This window comes from Solanum lycopersicum, chromosome 2, assembly GCF_036512215.1.
Source record: "Solanum lycopersicum chromosome 2, SLM_r2.1".
In the NCBI taxonomy this organism is placed as follows: Eukaryota; Viridiplantae; Streptophyta; class Magnoliopsida; order Solanales; family Solanaceae; genus Solanum; species Solanum lycopersicum.
In genome coordinates, this window is record NC_090801.1 from 61,821,084 (window position 1) to 61,841,847 (window position 20,764).

General features: G+C 32.3%; 3 protein-coding genes across 14 annotated transcripts; 2 read left to right on the forward strand and 1 right to left on the reverse strand.

Moving 5' to 3' along the window:
- Nucleotides 1-4,440: 4,440 nt before the first annotated feature.
- Nucleotides 4,441-9,323, forward strand: LOC101254157 (uncharacterized). 6 transcript variants are annotated; one of them, XM_026029454.2, is made up of 11 exons: nucleotides 4,441-4,598; nucleotides 4,759-4,868; nucleotides 4,978-5,034; nucleotides 5,106-5,168; nucleotides 5,287-5,355; nucleotides 5,413-5,505; nucleotides 6,918-7,022; nucleotides 7,110-7,187; nucleotides 7,510-7,638; nucleotides 8,288-8,393; nucleotides 8,710-9,323. In XM_026029454.2, the coding sequence occupies exons 2-11, from the start codon at nucleotides 4,761-4,763 to the stop codon at nucleotides 8,898-8,900; spliced, it is 999 nt and encodes a 332-aa protein (XP_025885239.1). In that variant the 5' UTR covers nucleotides 4,441-4,598; nucleotides 4,759-4,760; the 3' UTR covers nucleotides 8,901-9,323. The 6 variants fall into 6 exon arrangements, with proteins under 6 accessions (XP_025885239.1, XP_025885241.1, XP_025885243.1 ...); XM_026029458.2 differs by having other exon boundaries at nucleotides 4,442-4,598; nucleotides 4,991-5,034; XM_026029457.2 differs by having other exon boundaries at nucleotides 4,461-4,598; nucleotides 4,773-4,868.
- A 240-nt stretch (nucleotides 9,324-9,563) lies between these two features.
- On the forward strand, nucleotides 9,564-12,248 carry LOC101253855 (cationic amino acid transporter 5). Its single transcript, XM_004232579.5, has one exon. The coding sequence runs from the start codon at nucleotides 10,291-10,293 to the stop codon at nucleotides 12,067-12,069; it is 1,779 nt and encodes a 592-aa protein (XP_004232627.2). The 5' UTR covers nucleotides 9,564-10,290; the 3' UTR covers nucleotides 12,070-12,248.
- Nucleotides 10,113-17,491, reverse strand: LOC101253553 (pentatricopeptide repeat-containing protein At4g20090). 7 transcript variants are annotated; one of them, XR_011214776.1, is made up of 4 exons: nucleotides 15,100-17,489; nucleotides 13,457-13,642; nucleotides 13,070-13,359; nucleotides 10,113-12,120 (listed from the first exon to the last, which is right to left on the reverse strand). XR_011214776.1 is itself a non-coding variant. In XM_069293768.1 (1 exon), the coding sequence occupies exon 1, from the start codon at nucleotides 17,259-17,261 to the stop codon at nucleotides 15,108-15,110; it is 2,154 nt and encodes a 717-aa protein (XP_069149869.1). In that variant the 5' UTR covers nucleotides 17,262-17,491; the 3' UTR covers nucleotides 14,535-15,107. The 7 variants fall into 7 exon arrangements, 1 of the variants encoding a protein (XP_069149869.1); XR_011214775.1 differs by having other exon boundaries at nucleotides 13,457-13,847; XR_003245317.2 differs by lacking the exon at nucleotides 13,457-13,642 and having other exon boundaries at nucleotides 13,070-13,140.
- Between the last annotated feature and the right edge of the window lie 3,273 nt (nucleotides 17,492-20,764).

A 20,764-nucleotide genomic window follows, 5' to 3' on the forward strand; every position in this document is an offset into this window, starting at 1 on the left:
CGTGCATGTCAACTATTAGGTCTCACTTGATTGGTCTTTTAATTGAGTTAATCAATACATTAAAATTATTTATTTAAATTGAACTAAATTGTCCTTTTATTTTTTTTAAAAAAATGAAAACATAAAAAGTAAAATGAGAATATTATTCTCTCCATTTCAAAAATAATGACCTCCTTTTCTTTTTAGTATGTTTAAAAAGAATGATCTTTTTCTTTTTTTGGTAATAATTTTTCACGCGACATATTTAAGATCACAAGATTAAAGGGCAATTTTGTATATTTAACATAACTTTAATTTAAAACCACATGATTAAAAGTCTTTTTTATTTTTTTAAATCCGTACCAAGTCAAACTAGATTATTTTTTGTGAAACGAAGAGAGACAATTATTATATTACTAATTCCTCTCCCAGTATGTAAACCAATAGATATAAGTTAATTTTGCTTTAACTTTGTGGAAACTATTAAGTACTGAAGTGTACAATTTCTTAATAAGGGGGTGCTTCTAAAAAGTAAAATTCGAAAAGTGAAGGGTACGTCTGCAAATCTTCTCGATAAACGAAGCAAGAGAAAACCATGGACGGAGTTTTTTTTTCCAGTGGATTTTGTATTACCTAAGGCTTTAATAGCGGGATGTCCCATTAAATCTATATTTGCGTATGAAAATTTTCAATTTGAAGAAAAAGCTTTTTAATTGGAGATTTAAATTCGAGATTTTTGATTAATAATAATAAATATATTTACCCTTGATGTTTCTTGTGCACTTCAATTATTGTTTAATTTTTTTCTTATTATATTTTTAGATTAATTTTGATATATACTTCTAATAAAAAATCAATCTAATTCTTTTCACAAATAGAAATAAGGTCGCATACACAATATTCATTTCAAATTTCACTCATACGATTACACCAAATATATATTTGTTTATATGTATAAAAAAGAATAATTCATTTTTATAATATTTTTATTTTTCTTCATTACAAGTATTTATAATTGCACAAAATATTATATTTTTTCCATTTTTATGCTTGTCATTTATTTAATTTTCTAAAAAAATATTTTATTCATCTTAAATTATTTATCGTAATTATCTTTTACACGTCTTGTAAAATTAATCAGAAAGATCATTATACTATATCGCTCATTTTTATTACCTCCCTAATATTTAGTTAAATAGATCTTTTGACAATACTAAGCTCCTTTTTAATTTAGATCAGTATATTTGGATTTGGATTTTGACTGAATTTTAAAACATAAATTTATATTCTTTGCTTTAAAATTAAAAAATTACATTGTCATGAAAACTAAACTCATTAGTCATTGGCCTCTGATTTGATATCCTAACTAAAATGGTATGTTAAGCTAATGGTAAAATTCAACTCATATGTGATATTTGGAGGAAGTTATTTTCCTTCGTTTCCGAAGGAAAGTTTAGATTTGAAAAATATTTTTTAAATTTTTTTAATCAAATATGAGAAAATTCAAAAATATTTTTTGAAAAATATTTTACTTTCTATTAAACACACTTTAAATTAGTGTTTTTTCCATTAAAAGTAAAAAGAAAGACAAGTTAAATATGAAATATTTTTGGGAAAATTTCATATATGGCAAACTTATTTGATTAAATAACATTATATGTGTATAGTTTATCTAATTACATTATATGGGTATGGTTTAGTTATTTTAGGTATCTTTAATTTTGTATATAAAGGTTTTTTTTTATTTATACAATTCTATTTTAAAAAGTGGTTTGTAACTGAAGCGTTAAATATGCTAACAATAAATTAAGATAATGCCACAATTTTAGGGAAACGTCCCTTTTTTTAAGCTAAACGTTTAAATTCAAAAAAAAATTCATACAGCAAGTGAAACAAAAATATAATTTTATATATACTTACATATATATACAAAAAAAATTTAAAAAAAAGTCATGCACTGATTAATTTGTGTGTATATATATGAACTTACCTTTTTTGTATATTGATATGTGTACATGAATATATTAGTTAAACATGACATTATATACAAGTTTCTAAATGACTTTTTATATATACTCCAATAATATATAAAGTTAATATATACTAACTTCAATAATTTGTATATAACTACTACAATATACAAATTATAATCACATATGATATTTTCCCATCTATATAACTAAATCCAATTACTTTGTGTATATATGTATATAAAAAAATAATGAGCCTTTAATATACAATCCCCTACTACCAGCTATTAAAACAGACATGTACATATCAATTTTTTTATATGTATATAAACTTAATATTTACTAACTTCAATAATTTGTATATAACTAATAAAATATACAAATTCTAATCGTATATGAAAATTTTCCATCTGTATATTTAAGTCCAATTACTTTTTTGTATATATATACAAAAAACAAAAATAACATAAACATGCAATATACTATATACAATTACTAAATATGGAATATACTATATACAATACTTAAGCAATACTTTTTGTATATTGACAACTAATTAACCAAAAAATTGTATCTAACTTTGTGTTTTAATACACTACCTCATGATTTTGAAGTTCTTCAGATCCGACAACTTCAGAATTATTTTCCTCTGATTCAATGTTTACAGCTCTCCTCTTTCTTCTTCCTTGTACAATTTTAATGACTCTAGTTTTGACATTTTTAATAACTTGTTGAACTGCCATAGGGTTTTTTCTTTGATCTCAGCTCTTCCATGGTTTGTTCTTGTATAACTTGTTTTGATTTTCCCAAAAACCCTACATCAACCCCAAAATCTTGAGTTAACCCCATTGAAAAAGATGGTAAAATGTCAACAACATTGACATGCAAAGGACTACCTCTGGTAATCCTCAAAGATGGAGATGATTCATTCATTGTTTGACCAATTTTAGATCTATCAAGAACAAAAAATCGATTATTTCATCAAAATATATGAAAAAAATAATAAACAGAACACATATACAAATTTTGAATAAGTAAAAAAAAGAAGAAGAGGTAAACAACTAAAATTAAGGAGTATTTACGAAATTGACTTCAACTTCGGAAGGAAACTTCAACTTCGGGAGGGAGTAATCTAATTTTGGACAACAATTTGAAATTCAAACCGGATAGTTGAAGTATTAAATGTAGGAGAAAAAATTGGAATGTGAAAAGGAGAGTGAAAATTGTTTTGTGTATAATTTTATACAAAATTAGAAAATAAGATTTTTATACTATTAGTTACATAATAGGTTGCGGACCCCATTAATTATAGCAAAAAAAATTAAACTATAATTATATAAGGTAAATAAATTAAACTATACCCCTATGATATAATTAGTTATGAATGTTTGTCATTTCATATAATTTTCCCAATATTTTTCTACAATTTATTAGCAGTCAAATTTAAGTTCACTTTAATTTCATATTCTAGTAGAATGACCCGTTAAAAGTTAATGATAATGTCCAATTTACATGTGATAAAAACAAGTGGCTCCTACATTAGAAGGGAAAAAAGAATTTAAAACAAGTGTCTATTATCATTTCGATAATCCTCCATTAGAAGTAAAAAAGAAAGAGAATTAAAACACAATTTTTTTTTAATTATAATTTATTGATCAACTTAAGTTCATTTTGAATTTTAGTATCCAAGAATGATTAAAATCAATAATAATGTCCATTTTACTATAAGTAGTTTACGTACGCGTCATAAAACAAGTGCTCCCTTAAAAACTAGAAAGAAAGAAAATTTAGATACGAAATATTTTTTATAATTATTCAAATAATCAATTCATCAAAAGTCAAAAGAAAGAGAACTCAAATATAAAACATCTTTCTATAATTTATTGAATCTAAAAATTTAACTTATTTTGATTTTCATGTTTTAAAATGGCATGATTGACGCTAATGATGATGTTAATATCCATTTTACTATAGATAGTTCACATCACATGCGATAAAACAAGTGTCCATCAGAGATTAAAAAGAAAGAAAATTTTAAAAGTAAAAAATAAAGAGAAGTTAAAGACAAAATATTTTTTCTATAATCTTAATTCATTTTGAAAGACCAATTATAGCGAATGATAATTCCCAAAATACTCCATTACAAGTCAAAATGAAAGAAAACTTAAATAAAAATATTTTTTCAATAATTATACGGATAATTTTTGTTTCATTATAAATTAAAAAAAGAAATAAAACTTAAATAAAAAATATTTTTTTTATAATCATTTGGTATGCAATATCTAGTGGCAGACTTTGAATTTTATGTTACATAGAATTAATTAATTATAAATTTGTGAATATATAAGTATATTATTTCCCACAAAACAAATTAAAAAGATAAAAACGAAAAAGAAAGAAGAAAAGAGAGAAACTTGGTGGGCTATAGCCCAAATATAAAAGGGGCAGTCCGGTTGAGCCCAACCCAATTATAAAGAGATGGGCTTGACCCGAATTGACTTGGATCTGTTGCTTCTTCTTCTTCAATGGCAGTCTCAATCATCCCAACCTTAAACCCTTGAAAACCCCAGGAACTTAATTGAAAAGATTTGCCAAATTGATAGCTAAATTTTGTTAATTAGGGTTCAAATTGCACATGTGTACTGATCAGTAAGTGGTAACCAATGCATTATCTTAATAATTTCAAGCGTGTCTTCCAGATGTTTGATAAAATTCCTGTGAGAATACTTCAAGATTTTGATCCAATTGAACATATGTTTGTATGTACCATATTACATGATTTTTGTTTTGTTTTCATATGTTAATGTAGAAATGGTGGGACAGGATAAAGCTGAGCTAGGGGGTTTGCTTGAAATTCTACCCCCGGTAGAGTTTTGCTGTATATATGGTTCTAAACTTCATCCCAACAACAAAGATGAGGTTTTTTCTACTTCCTTCTTTCGGATAATGAATTCCACTCATGGTTTTATTTGATCAAGAAGTTCTATAAAATACTGCAATAGTACATTGCTAACAAATTCATTGCTAGACATCTATGACAGATTACATTATTGGAGTATCTGATCCTCGACAATGGCATTCTGAGGTAATTGCTGAATTTTAAGCAACTCTCTGTCCATCTTTGTTTTCAAAATCTAACGTCTTTCTACAATCCAGAATCTAAAATTGAACAAGGATCACTATGCTTCGTGTCTCATTCGCCTTGGTGGAGCAAGGATGGTGCTATTTCCTTTCTTGAATTAACTTTGATTTCCCTCATTTCTTTACTACTTTATATATGTTTTTAGTCTTACATTTCAACTCTAACTAAAGAACAATTTACTGTGCATTGTGTCAGATAACTGATATTGCAAATGACATTGGTGTTGGCGTACACTTCAACCCATTTGTGTCTTGCAACAACAAGGTAAATGAAGATGCACTTTCTTTTAACACATCAGTAATTTAAGATTAACTTTTACAGATGTTCAAGTATGGAGTTGTACGGATGCATGACTTGATTCAAGACATATTGGGATGGGAGAGGTTTTATCTCAGCGGTCGTTTGCAGAAACCAGTATGGCTTGTTTTGAACTGCTATTTAAATAACATATTTTACAAAGGACTTCGGTTACAGTATTAGTTACATTGATGTAAGGACTTCCGAATGAATTTAAGTCAGTTAGTATATTTTGCAATCCTTTTGTGCCTCTTAGTCATTATTGTGGTACTTCTATGTCACATGAATTTAATTTCTGTTGTGATGAATTTAATAATATTGATGGTATCAGGAATAGTTCTTTATTGATGACTGACTTTCCTGAGTTGCTATAAATACCTATCAGTCAAAGAAGCATGAAATCATCATTTAAGAAGTAACTTGCTACATGATGTTAGCTTACTCTCATTTGTATAACAAAAGGGAGAAAACTTGGTAATGTTTTTATTCGCATTAAATGTGGTCAAATAAGCTTACATTGGTTAGGATAATATCCACGAGCTCTTGTATGTTCTCTTAGCCGTAGGATCTCACTTTGGTGGTACCTAGAGACATAAGAATAAAGAGTTATCATAATAACGCTGTATTATGATCCTATTATAATAACGTTGTATTATAATCCTATCATAATAACGTTGTATTATAATCCTATCTAATTTTCCTCTTCCCCAAAAGAAATCCTATCTAATATTTCCTCCCAAAAAAAATATAATCGATTCTGGCTTGAAACTATATGTATATCTCAGCCTGCATTTTCTTACAAAACAAATTAGCATGTGCTTTTGATATTTGATGGCACACCACTGCTAGCTTTTAAGCTCTCTCTTCTATTAACCTGAAAATGAACATGAAAAGTCAAGTGAGTGCGTATGGTAACTTGTTGTACTCTCAAAGATATTCCTAACAGAAGCAGTGCACTCAAACATTTCTTGCGAGTGTTAAAAAGAACTTCAGTTGGAAATATTCGAATGAGATGCTTTGTTTTCTTCTGTCTATGTCTGCGCAAAGGTTTTAAACTTTGATAAACTTGACATTTGACCACCAAAGCTCTATGTTGCATCAGATTTTACAGCTCATTGCAAAATGGAACCTGCATCCCTAACTCCCGTCTGATTTCTAGTTTCCTTCTTAGTCGTATTAGTTGGAGGCTTAATAGCTATTGCTTGATTTTTATTAGACATTTCTATGCTTTCTAATTGGGAAGTCATGGGCTCATGGCTGAAATTCTGCGCTTCCTGAATAGAGAGTTTAAGTCTACTGTGGACTGAAAATATAGAAATGCTCCTGATAAAATATATAAAAATACATAGAGAGGCCGTCTGTTTCTCTAAATTATATTACATGATGCATTCAACAGATATCGCTCAACTGATTTTTAGTTTCATACTCAGATATAATATTCTGAATTTCTTTATTGGCTCCTTTTTTGCTTGTTGTGGTGAGTCTGGTGACTGTCCGTCATCCATAACTTACATTTACTTCTAAATCAGGTGAACATTCTTACGGATAACTTGGATATAAAAAGCGTGAACAGCGTGAATCTGAAAGCTGCAACTTCTGCTGCTCTTCTCCTTTTGCCATCTAAATTCACGGAGGTTAGTCTCTTTAATCATTTCTGATTTCTTGTCAAATAGTACAGGGACATAACACATGCCACTTGGATTTGGTGTTTACGCATGCAGGAAGATTTATATGCCAAAATCTGTAGCCTCTCATATACAGGTGACTTGCGTATGCTTTTTGCAGAGGACAAAAATAAGGTAGATTTGACATTTGAGTGGGTTTAAATTTTAAAATTTTGTGGCCCTGACTGTACCACATGGAAGTATCAATCTACAAGTAAGTTTATAGTGTAATTGGGTAGTTTCTCAATTTTATAGTTTTATATTACTTCCAGCGGATCAATGAATATCAGTTAATTTGCATCTCATATCTACAAAATATCCTTTTTGGACTAGAATTTGAATCTCAACTTTTAGCATAGTATCTCATAGTGCATTGGCAACTTTCATGCCACATTAATTGATTGAATTGATTCTTCCATTCCGTGTACATGAATTTCTTCATTGCATATTGATCCAGGTGAACAAAATTGTACAAGGACAGTTCCATTTATTTGAGGAAATGTATAAGCCATTTCTGGAAGAATACGAGGCCAAAAACTTGTTGAGATTTTCAGTAGCTGGTGATAAGCAAGTAAACATATTTCAGGTCTCTCTCTTTTCTAAAGCTTTGTCTCGTGTTGCTTCCTTAACATGGTTAATTGTCCTGAATGATGCTAATAATTCTTTATTATAATCAATGCTTCTAATACGGGAACATATTTATATCGACGATAAAACACGTTTTTCTATTGAAGCATAAAAAAAAAAGTATGGTGTGAATGGGTGATCAAGAATATACAGCATGAGACATGCTAATGGGGCCCTTCTATTGTTGCCTGTTGTGTACATTTTTAGTGGTAATTTTTGACCTTGAATGGTAGCCTCTGTGGTCAGTGAAATTTATCTTTCTATTCTGAACATTTCTCAAATAGCTTTGAAGTCATTTGCTTTCACGACTTGTCAAGTAGAGTTTTGGGCATCACAAGTTCCCTTGCATGAAAATTAGTTAGTACTTTTACATGATTACAATTTGTACACACTCTGTTCATTGAGTCAATCTCGATCTTTGATTGCTTTCTTAAAATTTTCATATTACTTCTGGTAATACATCTATATGAGATTCTTTGACTACACAAGCACATCTTTTCTTTCTGATTGATCCAAGGAGATTGATATTGATTACACCTCTGTTGAGATATGTAAATAGGAAAATCAAGGTCAAGTCAATTGACATCTTTTAGTGTTATCCAAATCAGGATTGTGGATTATCTGCTGCTTCCACCTTGGTTTCTTCTCTTCCTTCATCAATCAGAAGTGAGATGGCCATGAAACTTGGAGAAAAGAGAATTCTGGATGACTCTGGTACGTAAATCAACTGCAAAAAGAGTGAATTTTCTGGAAAGAATCTTAAAATTTCCTGTTCTTTCAGATTTTTTCCCTTGTTAGTAGTTCCTGTTGAATTGTGTCTAACTTCCTCATTAGTGAACATACACTTATATTTTAGTTATTTCACGTCTGTAACTCTTACGCTTAGATCCTGATACCATGTTGGATTGTGTGCTTGTCTCATCTCTAGAGAAAAGTTCTATTTAGTTATATTACTTGTTATGATAAGCTCTTCTAATGTTCCCTCCTCAGCTTAATCAAATCATTTCACCTATGCCATATTTTCTTGTAGGTAGAGTTAGACAACAAATAGTGATTGGTTCAAAAGAACAGGCTGCTGAGTGCATGCAGAGGCTAGTTAGACGAAAGGTTATGTTTTCTAGCACAAGGCAGGCTGTTGCAGGTTTATTGACTGCTGGTGCTGTTCATGGAGTCAGATATGTAGCAAACAAGATGCGCAAGGCTTGGAAATCTTGGGTGTAATTGTTTCCTGTTTTTGGGTGACATCACGTCTTTTAACTGGTTCAGACATGGGGATATAGCCACAACCACAGTTACACCTAATGACATGCGGTTCAACGATGGAGTTCTTAGCATGGATAGAGTTTGCCGACTCTCCTGCTGCTTTTTCAAAATAAGACAAATAGAATTTGAGGGGGGAAATAACCAACAACCCATCAAAAAATTTCTTCTGAAAGTTTTCTGTTCACTTGTATTCTTTTCTTTTATTTATTTCAAAGGTGGGAAGAGTTCTTCAGGGAAGGTCGAGCTGTTGTATGTTTAGAACATCCTGGTGAAAAGAAGTTAATCAATGTTTCTAAACAAGGAATTGCTATTGTTACTCTGTGTGTGTACTTATTTTTCCTCTTTCCAGAGGACAAGTAAATGTGTTCTAAGGTTCATGAATTGATCATCATGCTTCATTAGGTATGTTTACATCTCCAATTTATTCATTCAAGTATAATTCCCTTCTATTTATCTCTTATGTATTTTTTCTCCCAACTCTAATTTTCCAGTTGAACTTCAAACAAGTTGAGCAGAAGTGAAATTGTTCAAATTTTATCTCTGCCCCCAAAGGGTGAAATTGAACACAAGACGCCAAGTTTCTAAAGGAAGTAAATCTCCTTACTTTTGGAGTTAACAACCGGTGGGCTTTATAGCATAATAATAAGAAAGCTACCCATCAAAATCTTCAATTTGTATTTTCCTTGAACTTATTCGATAATTTGGCACATCACCATGTCAATACTAACAATTTCTTCTCAAAGTAGCCTACTGATTTTTATATTTGATTAGTTTTAGGATAAAGGTATGAATGCATCTCATAAGTTCTTGAAGACAACCAAATCTGCAGTCAAAGGATGATTACTACAACAACACTCTATCAGGAGTAAGTGGATATGATTCCAATGATGTTGCAGAAATCCTTCAGTACTACAGGTGACTGGTGATATAGGCCAAAATGTCCAGCCTGTTGCTCTTACTAGTTCCAGATTAATTAATTAACAGACTGTCCTATTCTCTTTCGACATAAGACACACCGTCAATCCAAGGGAAGTAGAATAGATTGTTGATGTTGATATTTCCAATAAAGATGCAATTAATAATACGCAACTACTGTGGTATCTATCCATAAATCACATACCCAATTCTCCATTGGTTCCTTCAATGTGTGTGTCTTGACTATATGCATAAAACAGAAAAGGACTTGCTTGGAAAAAAAACATTTGGCTCATTGGCAACCTTATCAATAACAATAATTGAAGATATGGGAGTCTACCCATAAAAAAGAAAAAAGAAAAAAAGAACCTATAAACAGCAGTACCATCCCAATGACCTAGTAATTACTACTAGCCTTCTGTAACAGTAGAGCATGACAGTAATAGACTCTACTGATGAAATGGGAGATGAGATACAGCCAAGAAGTTATTGGAGATGGAGCAAACACGATTTCTTCCCGGGAGATTCTTTCCAGAATTGGAGCGCATACCGATCAGCACTGTCACAAACATTTACCAGATTGAAGGACCGAGTTGCAAACCGTTCTGACGATGCTGAGGAGATTGTGGAGCTAAGGAAAGAAAGTGAGAATGAGATGAAACGTTGCCTTAGTTGGTGGGACCTTACCTGGTTTGGCTTTGGCTCTGTTATTGGAGCAGGCATCTTCGTACTCACTGGCCAAGAAGCTCATGAACATGCCGGACCAGCTATAGTTTTATCCTATGTGGCTTCTGGCATTTCAGCAATGCTCTCTGTTTTCTGCTACACAGAATTCGCAGTAGAAATTCCCGTAGCAGGAGGGTCATTTGCATACATCAGAGTCGAACTGGGAGACTTTGCAGCCTTTATCACAGCAGGGAACATAATTCTTGGATCCATTGCTGGTAGTGCCGCAGTAGCAAGAGCCTGGACTTCTTACTTTACAACGCTCTTGAATCGTCATCCAAACTCTTTGCGTATACATACAAATCTCATAGACGGGTTCAACTTACTAGATCCAATAGCTGTTGCAATTTTAGCAATTACATCAATAATTGCAATAAGCAGCACTAGAAGAACTTCATACTTTAACTGGATAGCATCAGCAGTAAATATGGTGGTGATTTCATTTGTCATAATTGCTGGACTTGCTCATGCCAATACCTCCAATTTGACACCCTTTGTGCCACATGGTCCCAAAGGTATCTTCGTTGCAGCGGCAATAGTGTATTTTGCATATGGGGGTTTTGACAATATTGCAACCATGGCAGAGGAAACAAAAAATCCATCGAAAGATATACCACTAGGGCTGCTAGGATCAATGTCAATTATCACCGTGATATATTGCTTGATGGCACTTTCACTAAGTATGATGCAAAAGTATACAGATATAGATCCTAACGCCGCCTACTCTGTTGCATTTCAAAGAGTGGGGATGAAATGGGCAAAATACCTGGTTGCCCTTGGAGCTCTGAAAGGAATGACCACTGTCCTTTTGGCAGGAGCAATTGGACAGGCACGCTATGCTACTCATATTGCACGAGTTCATATGATTCCACCATGGTTTTCACTTGTTCACCCAAAGACAGGAACTCCCATAAATGCAACTCTCTTGATCAGAGTTGCAAGTGCATGTATAGCATTCTTTTCAAGTTTGGATGTCTTGGCAAGTTTGTTATCTATAAGCGGCCTTCTAATATCCATGATGATGGCTGTTGCTCTGCTTGTGAGGAGATACTATGTCAGAGGTATCACCCCCCAGACGAATCTTTTGAAGCTTACCTTCTTTCTACTGGTCATAATTGTATCCTCTGTTGGGACTTCTGCTTATTGGGGACTGGACCCTAATGGTTGGCTTGGTTACACAGTAACTGTTCCCCTTTGGTTCCTGGCCACTTTGGCAATTTCGGTTCTTTTGCCACAGGATAGAACACCAAAAGTTTGGGGAGTCCCACTGGTTCCTTGGTTCCCATCCCTCTCAGTTGCAATAAATGTGTTTCTCATGGGATCATTAGGAGCTCAGGCATTTATAAGGTTTGGCATATGTACGATTGTAATGCTGATATATTATATATTTTTTGGCCTCCATGCAACTTATGACATGGCTCATCAACCAAAGAAGCCAATGACTTCAAGGATCTTAGAAGAAGATATGGGAAGTGCTAGGGCATAAGTTTTTACACCTATAATAAAATCTGGGACTTGAGTTCCATCACGCTTAATCCTGCAATCATAAGATCTATGTTAGATGAAGTTATCACTGATCAGACAGTATCCTATCATTATGAATAATGAAAACTGTCTACCACAGTACATTCTCGAACATTTCAATGATAGTCAAGTGATTATTGATCCTTTTATTCATTTTAACTTACAAACCAAGAGATATATTATCAAATGCTTATACTACTTCAATTTGGAAAATATTAAGACATAAAATACTTCCCAGTTTATTAGAAAAAAAGAGTTTTATGGTTATCTAAATAAAAATTAATGATAGGTTACTTAGATCAAACGAGTTTAGAGACAAAAAGAAGAAATTACTTCCCACTTTTATAATATTTAAAAGGATTTTAAAAGAAAAGACACAAGAGAAACGCTCTTTAAAAACAATATTTTTATTAGGTCCAAAAACGCCCCTGTTACTAATAGTTTGGCCAAAAGAATGCTAACAATAGCAGCATGTTTGGACCAAACTATTAACGGAGGACATCTTTGTTCAATTTTGCATAGTCTAAGGGCTTTTGTTACCCTTTTCAGAAAACACAAAAAGGAGAGATGCTACAGGAGATAAAGTAAGAAAGTAAGAAAGTAAACTTCAGCACATAGGAAAAACATTCTAAAGCAAGAGCAACGGTAGGTTTAGATATTGCAAACTCACTTCAATGATCAGTAGAATTTATACCCTTTTCATATTTTCTTGAAATATTCTTTTTTTTTTTTCTGACAAAGGTAACAGTTTCTTAGAAAGCGTCTATACCAATTCAGGCCACATATCTGAAATAAGTTAGATCCACATTGTTCCAATAAAAATTTTGTCAACTCTACTTCATTTCCAGTCAAAAAAGACCATATTTGATGGATAAATAAACCCAGAAAATGTTAAGCATAATAATTCAATAACTCCAAAAGAAGAAACATCTGAATTCTGAAAACTTTCAAATGAATATTACCAGATTAAACAGTAATATCATTCACTGCAACCACTGAAATTGTTTTCTACTGCTTTTCATGCTTCAACCTCCTGCACATCATGAAAGCATCATCTAATGACCCTTGGACTTCTCACTGCCATTTTCTACTTGGTTGCAATCTTCCCATATGCAACCACCACACTCACAATATTTCTTTCACTCACCATTCTGATCCCAAGTTAGTTGCAAGCAATAATAATTCCATAATAGCTCTACCACAAGAAAATTATTTTAACATATGCAAGATGCACCGTCAGAGCATTTTGTTCCTTTACCAATAGAAAACGGCAGATATTAGTATGAACATTCAGCTAATAACACAGTATATAGTAAGGGAAATTCACTTCACATGAGTGTAGAAAGCACCTTTAGTTGAGAAGTCGGAAGGTTGAGAGAGCAAGGTTAGAGAAAAACGCACAGAAGAGAGATTTGCAGCCTGGTAGTACTGTGTTATGAATTCAACAAGATCAATACCTAGTAGCTTCAGCTCAGTGATAGTCATTCCATAACAACTATCCATGTTTTGTGATTCCTATCCAGTTGTCTTTTTCCCTAAGAAAAATGTTCCGTTGATGTATAGGAATAAAGCATAAGTCGTACTAAACATAGACAATCTAATTGCTCTTTTGTAGCACACATCTGGAGTAACTTAGAGCATAATTAAAAGCTGGTTTTGACATTGAGACTGCTCGTCTCTCTTGCACTTCAATTTAAGAACTTGTCCATGATTAGCACCAATCGGCAATCACTCTATAGTCTACACAAAAGGTGTGCTTTCAGATAATGCCGAGGAATTTTTTTATTGGTAGAAAGCACAACCGTGTCCATTTTTTAATATCTTAAAGTAGTGCATTTCTGCTACATTATCAGTTACATACAAAATATATACAGCTTATTTAAATCCAAAACATTTATTTCCCAAGAAATAAAATACATTAACTTGTGATGCTAACATCTATCCAGAAAGATTCAAAGATTTGGCATGGCATTTACACTGGACTTTGATCACTCCTTCTATTCACTCTCTCTCTTACCACTGGGAATATTATATACAGAAAAAATAAGCAGACAAAATTTTGAACTTGCTTTCATAAGCCACAAACAATAACTTTGTCAGCATTTTCAACTCCCATAATTTAACATTCCGGACACGTCTTGATACAAATTAAAACAAAGAGGAAGCAAAAGGTAAATAAGAAATGTAAGCAACTTTAAGAGAATTTTTATTTTTATTTTTGGTAGAAAACTATAAGAGAATTACTTAAATTAAACTCTATTTAGACTCTCTAAAACCGTTTCAAAATGATCGTGCCCCGCTAGAGCTATTGAAGTATCATCAATATTCGAAACTGGCGCGTTACAAATTTGTAGATTACAACTTTTAGATTTCAAATCTAACAGATTGATAGAAAGTGAAGAAGAAAATATTCAATGACATGGAAGCTTTCTTTTAATATCCTTTTGATGAAGTTAGTAGTTTCATTAATGGCATCAAGAAGATGCAAGAGAGTACAATATGTAAGATTACGAAATACAGGATGTTAGCTCCATTACATAATAGGCTATGCAAAGACCAGGGACCCAAAGTTCAAAAAATTGACATGGGAATCTACAGGGGATACATCTTGCCCTTTAATATCCTAATGACTTAACAATGCTACATTATCATAATTGAGAGGTTTCTGTATCCATTCAAAAAGTTCATATAAATAATCGGTAAAATATGTCATTATCTGTTAGATACATGTGCAACTGACATGCATTCAAACAAACAGAAAATCAGAACGTTAAATCATGGATGCAAGTGTCTGTTCGGTAATAGCAGTCATCCTATCATTGTATAATTGTTTGATGTATCAAGCACAAGGATCCAAATTCTGAAATGTACAAAATGGATCTTCTGAAAGAATCTCACGTCCATGTCCTCTTTAGTCCCTTGGGAGCAATATGCCCACGGGAAACAAAGGTTCAGGATATTGCATTTTTGCAACCCAAAAAAAAAAACTAACCTCTAATATCAGATGAAAAGGTCACTCCAACATTTGTTAATAGCTCCTTGAACCTTCTTTGGTTTGCAAAGTTCTCGAATAATCATTTCCCAAGTGGATGACTTGGGAGAAAGAATTTTTTGAAGCATCACTTCTATAATTCTTGAAGCTCCTATGATTCTCTGCCGCCTGTACAGTTGTAGCACCAGCTTATCCAGAAAGTCTTCCCCATCTTGGGATGGATTTGCTTTTTCATTTAAGGTTTTCAAGAAAATATTACATGTAATTTTGTCAGGATCACAACCTCGATCCAACATGGTATTCAAAAGATCAATTGCTAGAGAAATTCTGTCCACCTTGCATAAAGCATTAATAATTATGTTATATGCTACTACGTCAGGCTGAGAATCAGATCCTCTACATAGCATCTCATTGAAGAGTCTCAATCCCTGGTCCACAGAACCAGCATTGCAAAGGCCGTGAATCATTGAACTATAAGCCACGGCATCAGGGACCAATCCTTTGCCTAACATATGCTTCCACACCATCATAGCCTCTTTGAGCTTCCCATCTTGACACAGTCCATGGATAAGTACACTGTAGCAGATTTCATTGCATGTGATACCACTGGTTGCCATGTCTTTCCACAAAAGTATAGCCTTGTTGCTGTCACTGGTTTTAAAATAACCTTTCATCAAGGAGCAGTAAGTATAAGCATTGGGAGTGCAACCCATTTTATTCATCTCTGAAAGAATCTCCTTAGCTTCATCAGGTTTGCCTTCTCGACACAAGCCATCTATAAAAGCAGAATAAGCAACTATATTAGGTTTTACTCCCTTTTCTATCATTTCCTTCCATATTTTTAAGGCCTCTTCAGGTTTTCCTTCCTTGAACAACCCACTAACTAGTGCTGAGTAGACATATTCATTTGCCAGATGCCCTTTCTCTTGCATTGCCAACAAGATCTGCACACCATCTGTGGCTCTTCTTTGCTTAACAAACCCATTGATAATCGTTCCATAGGTTATATCAGTTGGTATATACTTATTTGACACCATTCTATCCAATAAACTAACTGCTTTCTCCAATTTACCTTTCAGGCACAAACCGTGTATAAGTGTGTTATAAGTCACATCATTTGGAACACACCCTTTAAGAAACATGTTATCCACAAGCTTTGCAGCTCGAGCCAAGTCACCTTTCCGACAAAGCCCATTAATCAACACATTAAATGTTACTGGAACAGGAAGACATCCCTCTACCTGCATTTCATCCAAAAGAATAACTGCTTCATCAATCCGGTCATCCTTGCATAACCCATCCATCAAAGTGCAGTATGTATAAACATCCGGCTCACATTTCCAAGTAGGCATTTCTCTAAAAACCTCCATAGCTCTATCGACCATCCGAAGCTTACACATGGTTTTAATAACTAAATTAAAAGAAAGCACATTTGGCATAATATTCCTATTATTTACAACATCAGCATAAAAATCTAAAGCACGGTGATATAATCCTGTCTGAACTATCACATTAAGAACAGAATTAAATGACTTCACAGTTCGTTTACATTGAAACTCATCCACCATTCTTTCAAACAACTCAACAGCTTTTTCAGGCAAACGGGCTTTTCCATAAGCTCTAAACACTAAGATAAAACTCTTCTCAATAAAGACTCTTTTTTCACACTTCATTCTACCAAAAACCTTCTCCAAAGACGTAAAGTCCTCGGAATTAGCATACTTCTCAATAAGAGAATAGAATGTAGAATCACCCAATTTGAAAGAACCCAACTTTGGAGCCTCTTTAAATAGCTTGTCTGAAATTGGTACTTCCACTTCAGTTTCACAAGAACCCAAGTTGGGTTTTAGGGTAACTTTAAATGATTTATCAGAAAGGGGTTCTTCTACTTCAGTTACACAAGAATTAAACTTAGGTATTGGGGCAATCTTCATTGAGTTATCAGATATGGGTATTTCCATTTCAGTTCCACGAGAACTCAATTTGGGTAGTCCCATTTCAGTTTTCAAAGTAGAAATTGAATAGTCTATTTCAGGTTCTTGGTCAGTATGAGAAGGGTTAGATAGAGCTGAGAATACACGGTTAATGGTGAAGTTAGAGAAAGACTTACATGGGATTAGCTTTGAAGTGAACTGTTTGGTACGGAAGGAGTAAAAGAGCATGCCTTTTCAACTCAGATTCTCATGAAGAAAAACAAAAACTTCTGATAATGATCATCTATGCAGGGTTTAAACCTTAAATATAAGAATCTTTTAGGCTCAACAAAATGAAGGAGGTCTCTGAGAGACGCTGATGAGGAAGATGAAAACAGCGAGGAGGGTAGCGGGAGTAGGGCAGAAAAACGGAAGCGGAAGGGGTGGGGCTCTCTTTTTCTCGACTTAGATAGTTAATTTCATATTCTTTCAAAAATCACGTATTATCATATATGAAATTATTATTGGAGTTTTTCTAAACACAAAAATTGATTAACGAGTTTATATTTTGTTAAAATAATCTCAAAGCATTATGGAGCTTGGAAATATAAATTCAAAAATACTGAAACAAGGCATGAACTATTATTATATTGACTAATTATTTGTGAGAAATAGTGATGAAATATTTATGCTTTATGAGCATGAAACATAGTTACATATGATATTGACTAACAAATGATTCAAAGTAACAATGTTGGTTCGTGTTCCCGATCACATGATCGAGAAATGCAAGTTCAACGTGAGGAGATTTTATCTGTATTATGTGAGAGGATTGTATTAAAAATTAGTTTACTGTTCAATTTTTATAACTATTGAATTAAAGTTTAATTTAACAATTATTTAAGTAGGAAACAAATAAATATGTAATAATTTATTATTCGATTATATAATTTTTTGTCTATTTGATAAAATTGAATAAATAATTTGGATTATTTTAATTATTTTACAACTTATGAGATTCTTAAGTTTATAAGAAAATATACAACACTAAAAAATTCATATCGTATGTCGAAACAAAACTTTCATTTTATCTCATGATTTTATATTATGATATAATATATGATTTCGTTTCGCATAGTTAAACGGACTGTTAGTATTTTATAGGGCAAAGGGTCAAAAATACCCTCCAACTTTAATTTATTGTTTAAATTTATCCTCGCTGTTAAAATGGACTGCTCCCGTAACTAATTTCACCAAATTTACCCCCACCAATTTTTTTTAGAAAAAACCCTATTCCTTATTTTAACACAATAACCCAATCCATTTAAAATAACCCGTCCCCACTCTCCAGATCTCCTTTACCCATTTAACAAACATGGTGCTCATCTTTAAGCTAATCAGCTAAAAATTTGAATTTAAATTCTCAAGATAAATTTTGAAGTTGTCACGTTTAATCTTATGTATATTAAAACTCTATATAAAGCATATGCAACAACAAGTTTGTCCCAAGCTGCACGAGCAGTTGCGGCTCCAACCAATTGAGTCAGGATGCTTTCTGAAACAGAAGCAACAATCCAACTTAGAACAAGTTGGTCTTTACGTGACCAGATTGTATATGCCGGATCGGGTTTGGTATTGGTATCGTTCAAAAATTGTGGTGGCGTTTGAGTAGTACCATCAATATGATGATTCAAGCCACACGTATATATCATAGACATAAACTGTGTCTTCCACAATAAAAAGTTCGAAGATGTAAGTTTTACAGGTAATTGATGTTGATGTTTGGAGATGGTGAAACAGTAGACATCATGGAAGGGCTGCTAGATTCACCCATGAAAATTGGGTTGATTTAACCTCTTATGCCTCTGATACAATGTTAAAGAAGATTGACCCTTATCTATGCAACAGAAATGATATCAACTTTTGCAGGATAAGTAAAACAATCGATAATATTACTTTGTTCACTTTTATTTGTATTATATTTTAAAAATATAATCATAATTTCAATTTATGTGAATAGTATTCTAAGATATTCATACTAAACATCATTATTTTTAAGTATCTTGCGAAATTCCAAATGGAAAATAAAAGTGAATGGAGGTACTATTTCATGTGCATCGATCGACACTACATTAAACATAATTTTTAGCGGCAATTAAGATTGCAGCTAAATATGTATTATTAGCGGCAATTAACACTCTTCGTATATGCTCTAAAGCCTTTAGCGATATTAGTTTTGATTGACACTTAACTTATCCGATAAGACTACAACACTCTTTATTAATGTCAATATTTATGGCCACTAAAAGTTATTTTTGTTGTGGTGCGGTTTGATTTGGTTTTATGTACTACTGATTTGATTTATCGATTTTTAAGTATTTTAATCAAATACAAACCAACACGATATTCTTTATCGATTTTTGATTTACTCAATAAAAAGGTACTCATAAAATAAATATATGACTTGTCACTTCTTCAATTATTTGGCGCAGTATAGTAAAACAAATAAATCAACTATAAATATTTTAATATATTAAATAAGAAATATAATAAAATTTTTTATCAATGAGAGTAAATGAAGTACGAATAATACAATTATACGTTACAATCAAAACATTACATGAAATATCAAATGTGAAGTATGAACCGTGAAATTTGTAGCATAGAAGAGTATGTGATATAGTGTCTATTTATAATATATTATTAATATTTAATATTACGAAGGATAAAGTAATAAAATATTATCATACATCTTATGAATAATATTCAATACTGAAAAATTGATAACTTAATAAATTTTCTTTTATAAAATCATTAAAAATCTATGAACCCAATAAACATGTTTTTCAATATTCAATTCAATTTCCCACTAATTTAACTCTACTTATTACAAGTCAATTTAGCATTAATAAGTATTTTCCTATCCATGTTAGTAGATTACTTCTCTTAATAGAAAAAAATATAATTAATAGTTTCTTAATTCAGTGAATCCCATTTTCTTCATCATCAGAGACTTGTAACCGACCAAATTGTTTGTTAAGTCTTAGACAGTAGTATCACACAGAAAAATCAATAATTCATGGCATCTTCAAATGGGAGTGATTCTTTAGAATCATATAGTAATTTTGGGCGGCACTCAAATGCAGATTCAGATGAAGATGAGTTAATGTGGGCAGCTTTAGAGAAGTTGCCATCGGAGAAGCGTACAAACTTCGCCTTGTTAAAACGCACGGATACTATCGATGTCACAAAGCTTGATCGTCTCACTCGGCAAATTCTTGTCAACAATGCACTTGCTACTTCTGAACAAGATAATTACAAGCTCCTTTACTCCATCAAACAACGCTTCAATAGGTAGTATACACTATTTTTAATGTGATATATATGTATAGGTTTATCGTTAATGCTAATCAGAGAATTTTGTCTAGGGTGGGATTGGAGATACCTAAAGTTGAAGTGCGATATGAAAACTTAACTATATCAACAAATGTGAAAGTAGGTTCAAGAGCATTGCCTACGTTATTAAATTATGGTTATGATGTAATCGAGGTGCGTAATGCTAAGTTTAATTTGATTACTGTTGCCACCTTTTATGATTTGTGATTGTTTGATCCTGATTCCTCTGTGTAAATTTCATAAAAATACAGAGTATATTAGCTGGATTAAGGATATTCAAACCAAGGAGACATCCCCTTACAATACTGAAAAATGTTACTGGCATTGTAAAACCTGGAAGGTAATATTTTTGTTCT

Coding starts and splice junctions, on each gene's coding strand:
- LOC101253855 (XM_004232579.5), top strand. CDS start 10,291: ATGACAGTAATAGACTCTACTGATGAAATGGGAGATGAGATACAGCCA.
- LOC101254157 (XM_026029454.2), top strand. CDS start 4,761: ATGGTGGGACAGGATAAAGCTGAGCTAGGGGGTTTGCTTGAAATTCTA. Junction 5,169..5,286: donor GCCTTGGTGGAGCAAGGATG/GTGCTATTTCCT, acceptor GCATTGTGTCAG/ATAACTGATATTGCAAATGA. Junction 5,356..5,412: donor TTGTGTCTTGCAACAACAAG/GTAAATGAAGAT, acceptor TAACTTTTACAG/ATGTTCAAGTATGGAGTTGT.
- LOC101253553 (XM_069293768.1), bottom strand. CDS start 17,261: ATGCTCTTTTACTCCTTCCGTACCAAACAGTTCACTTCAAAGCTAATC.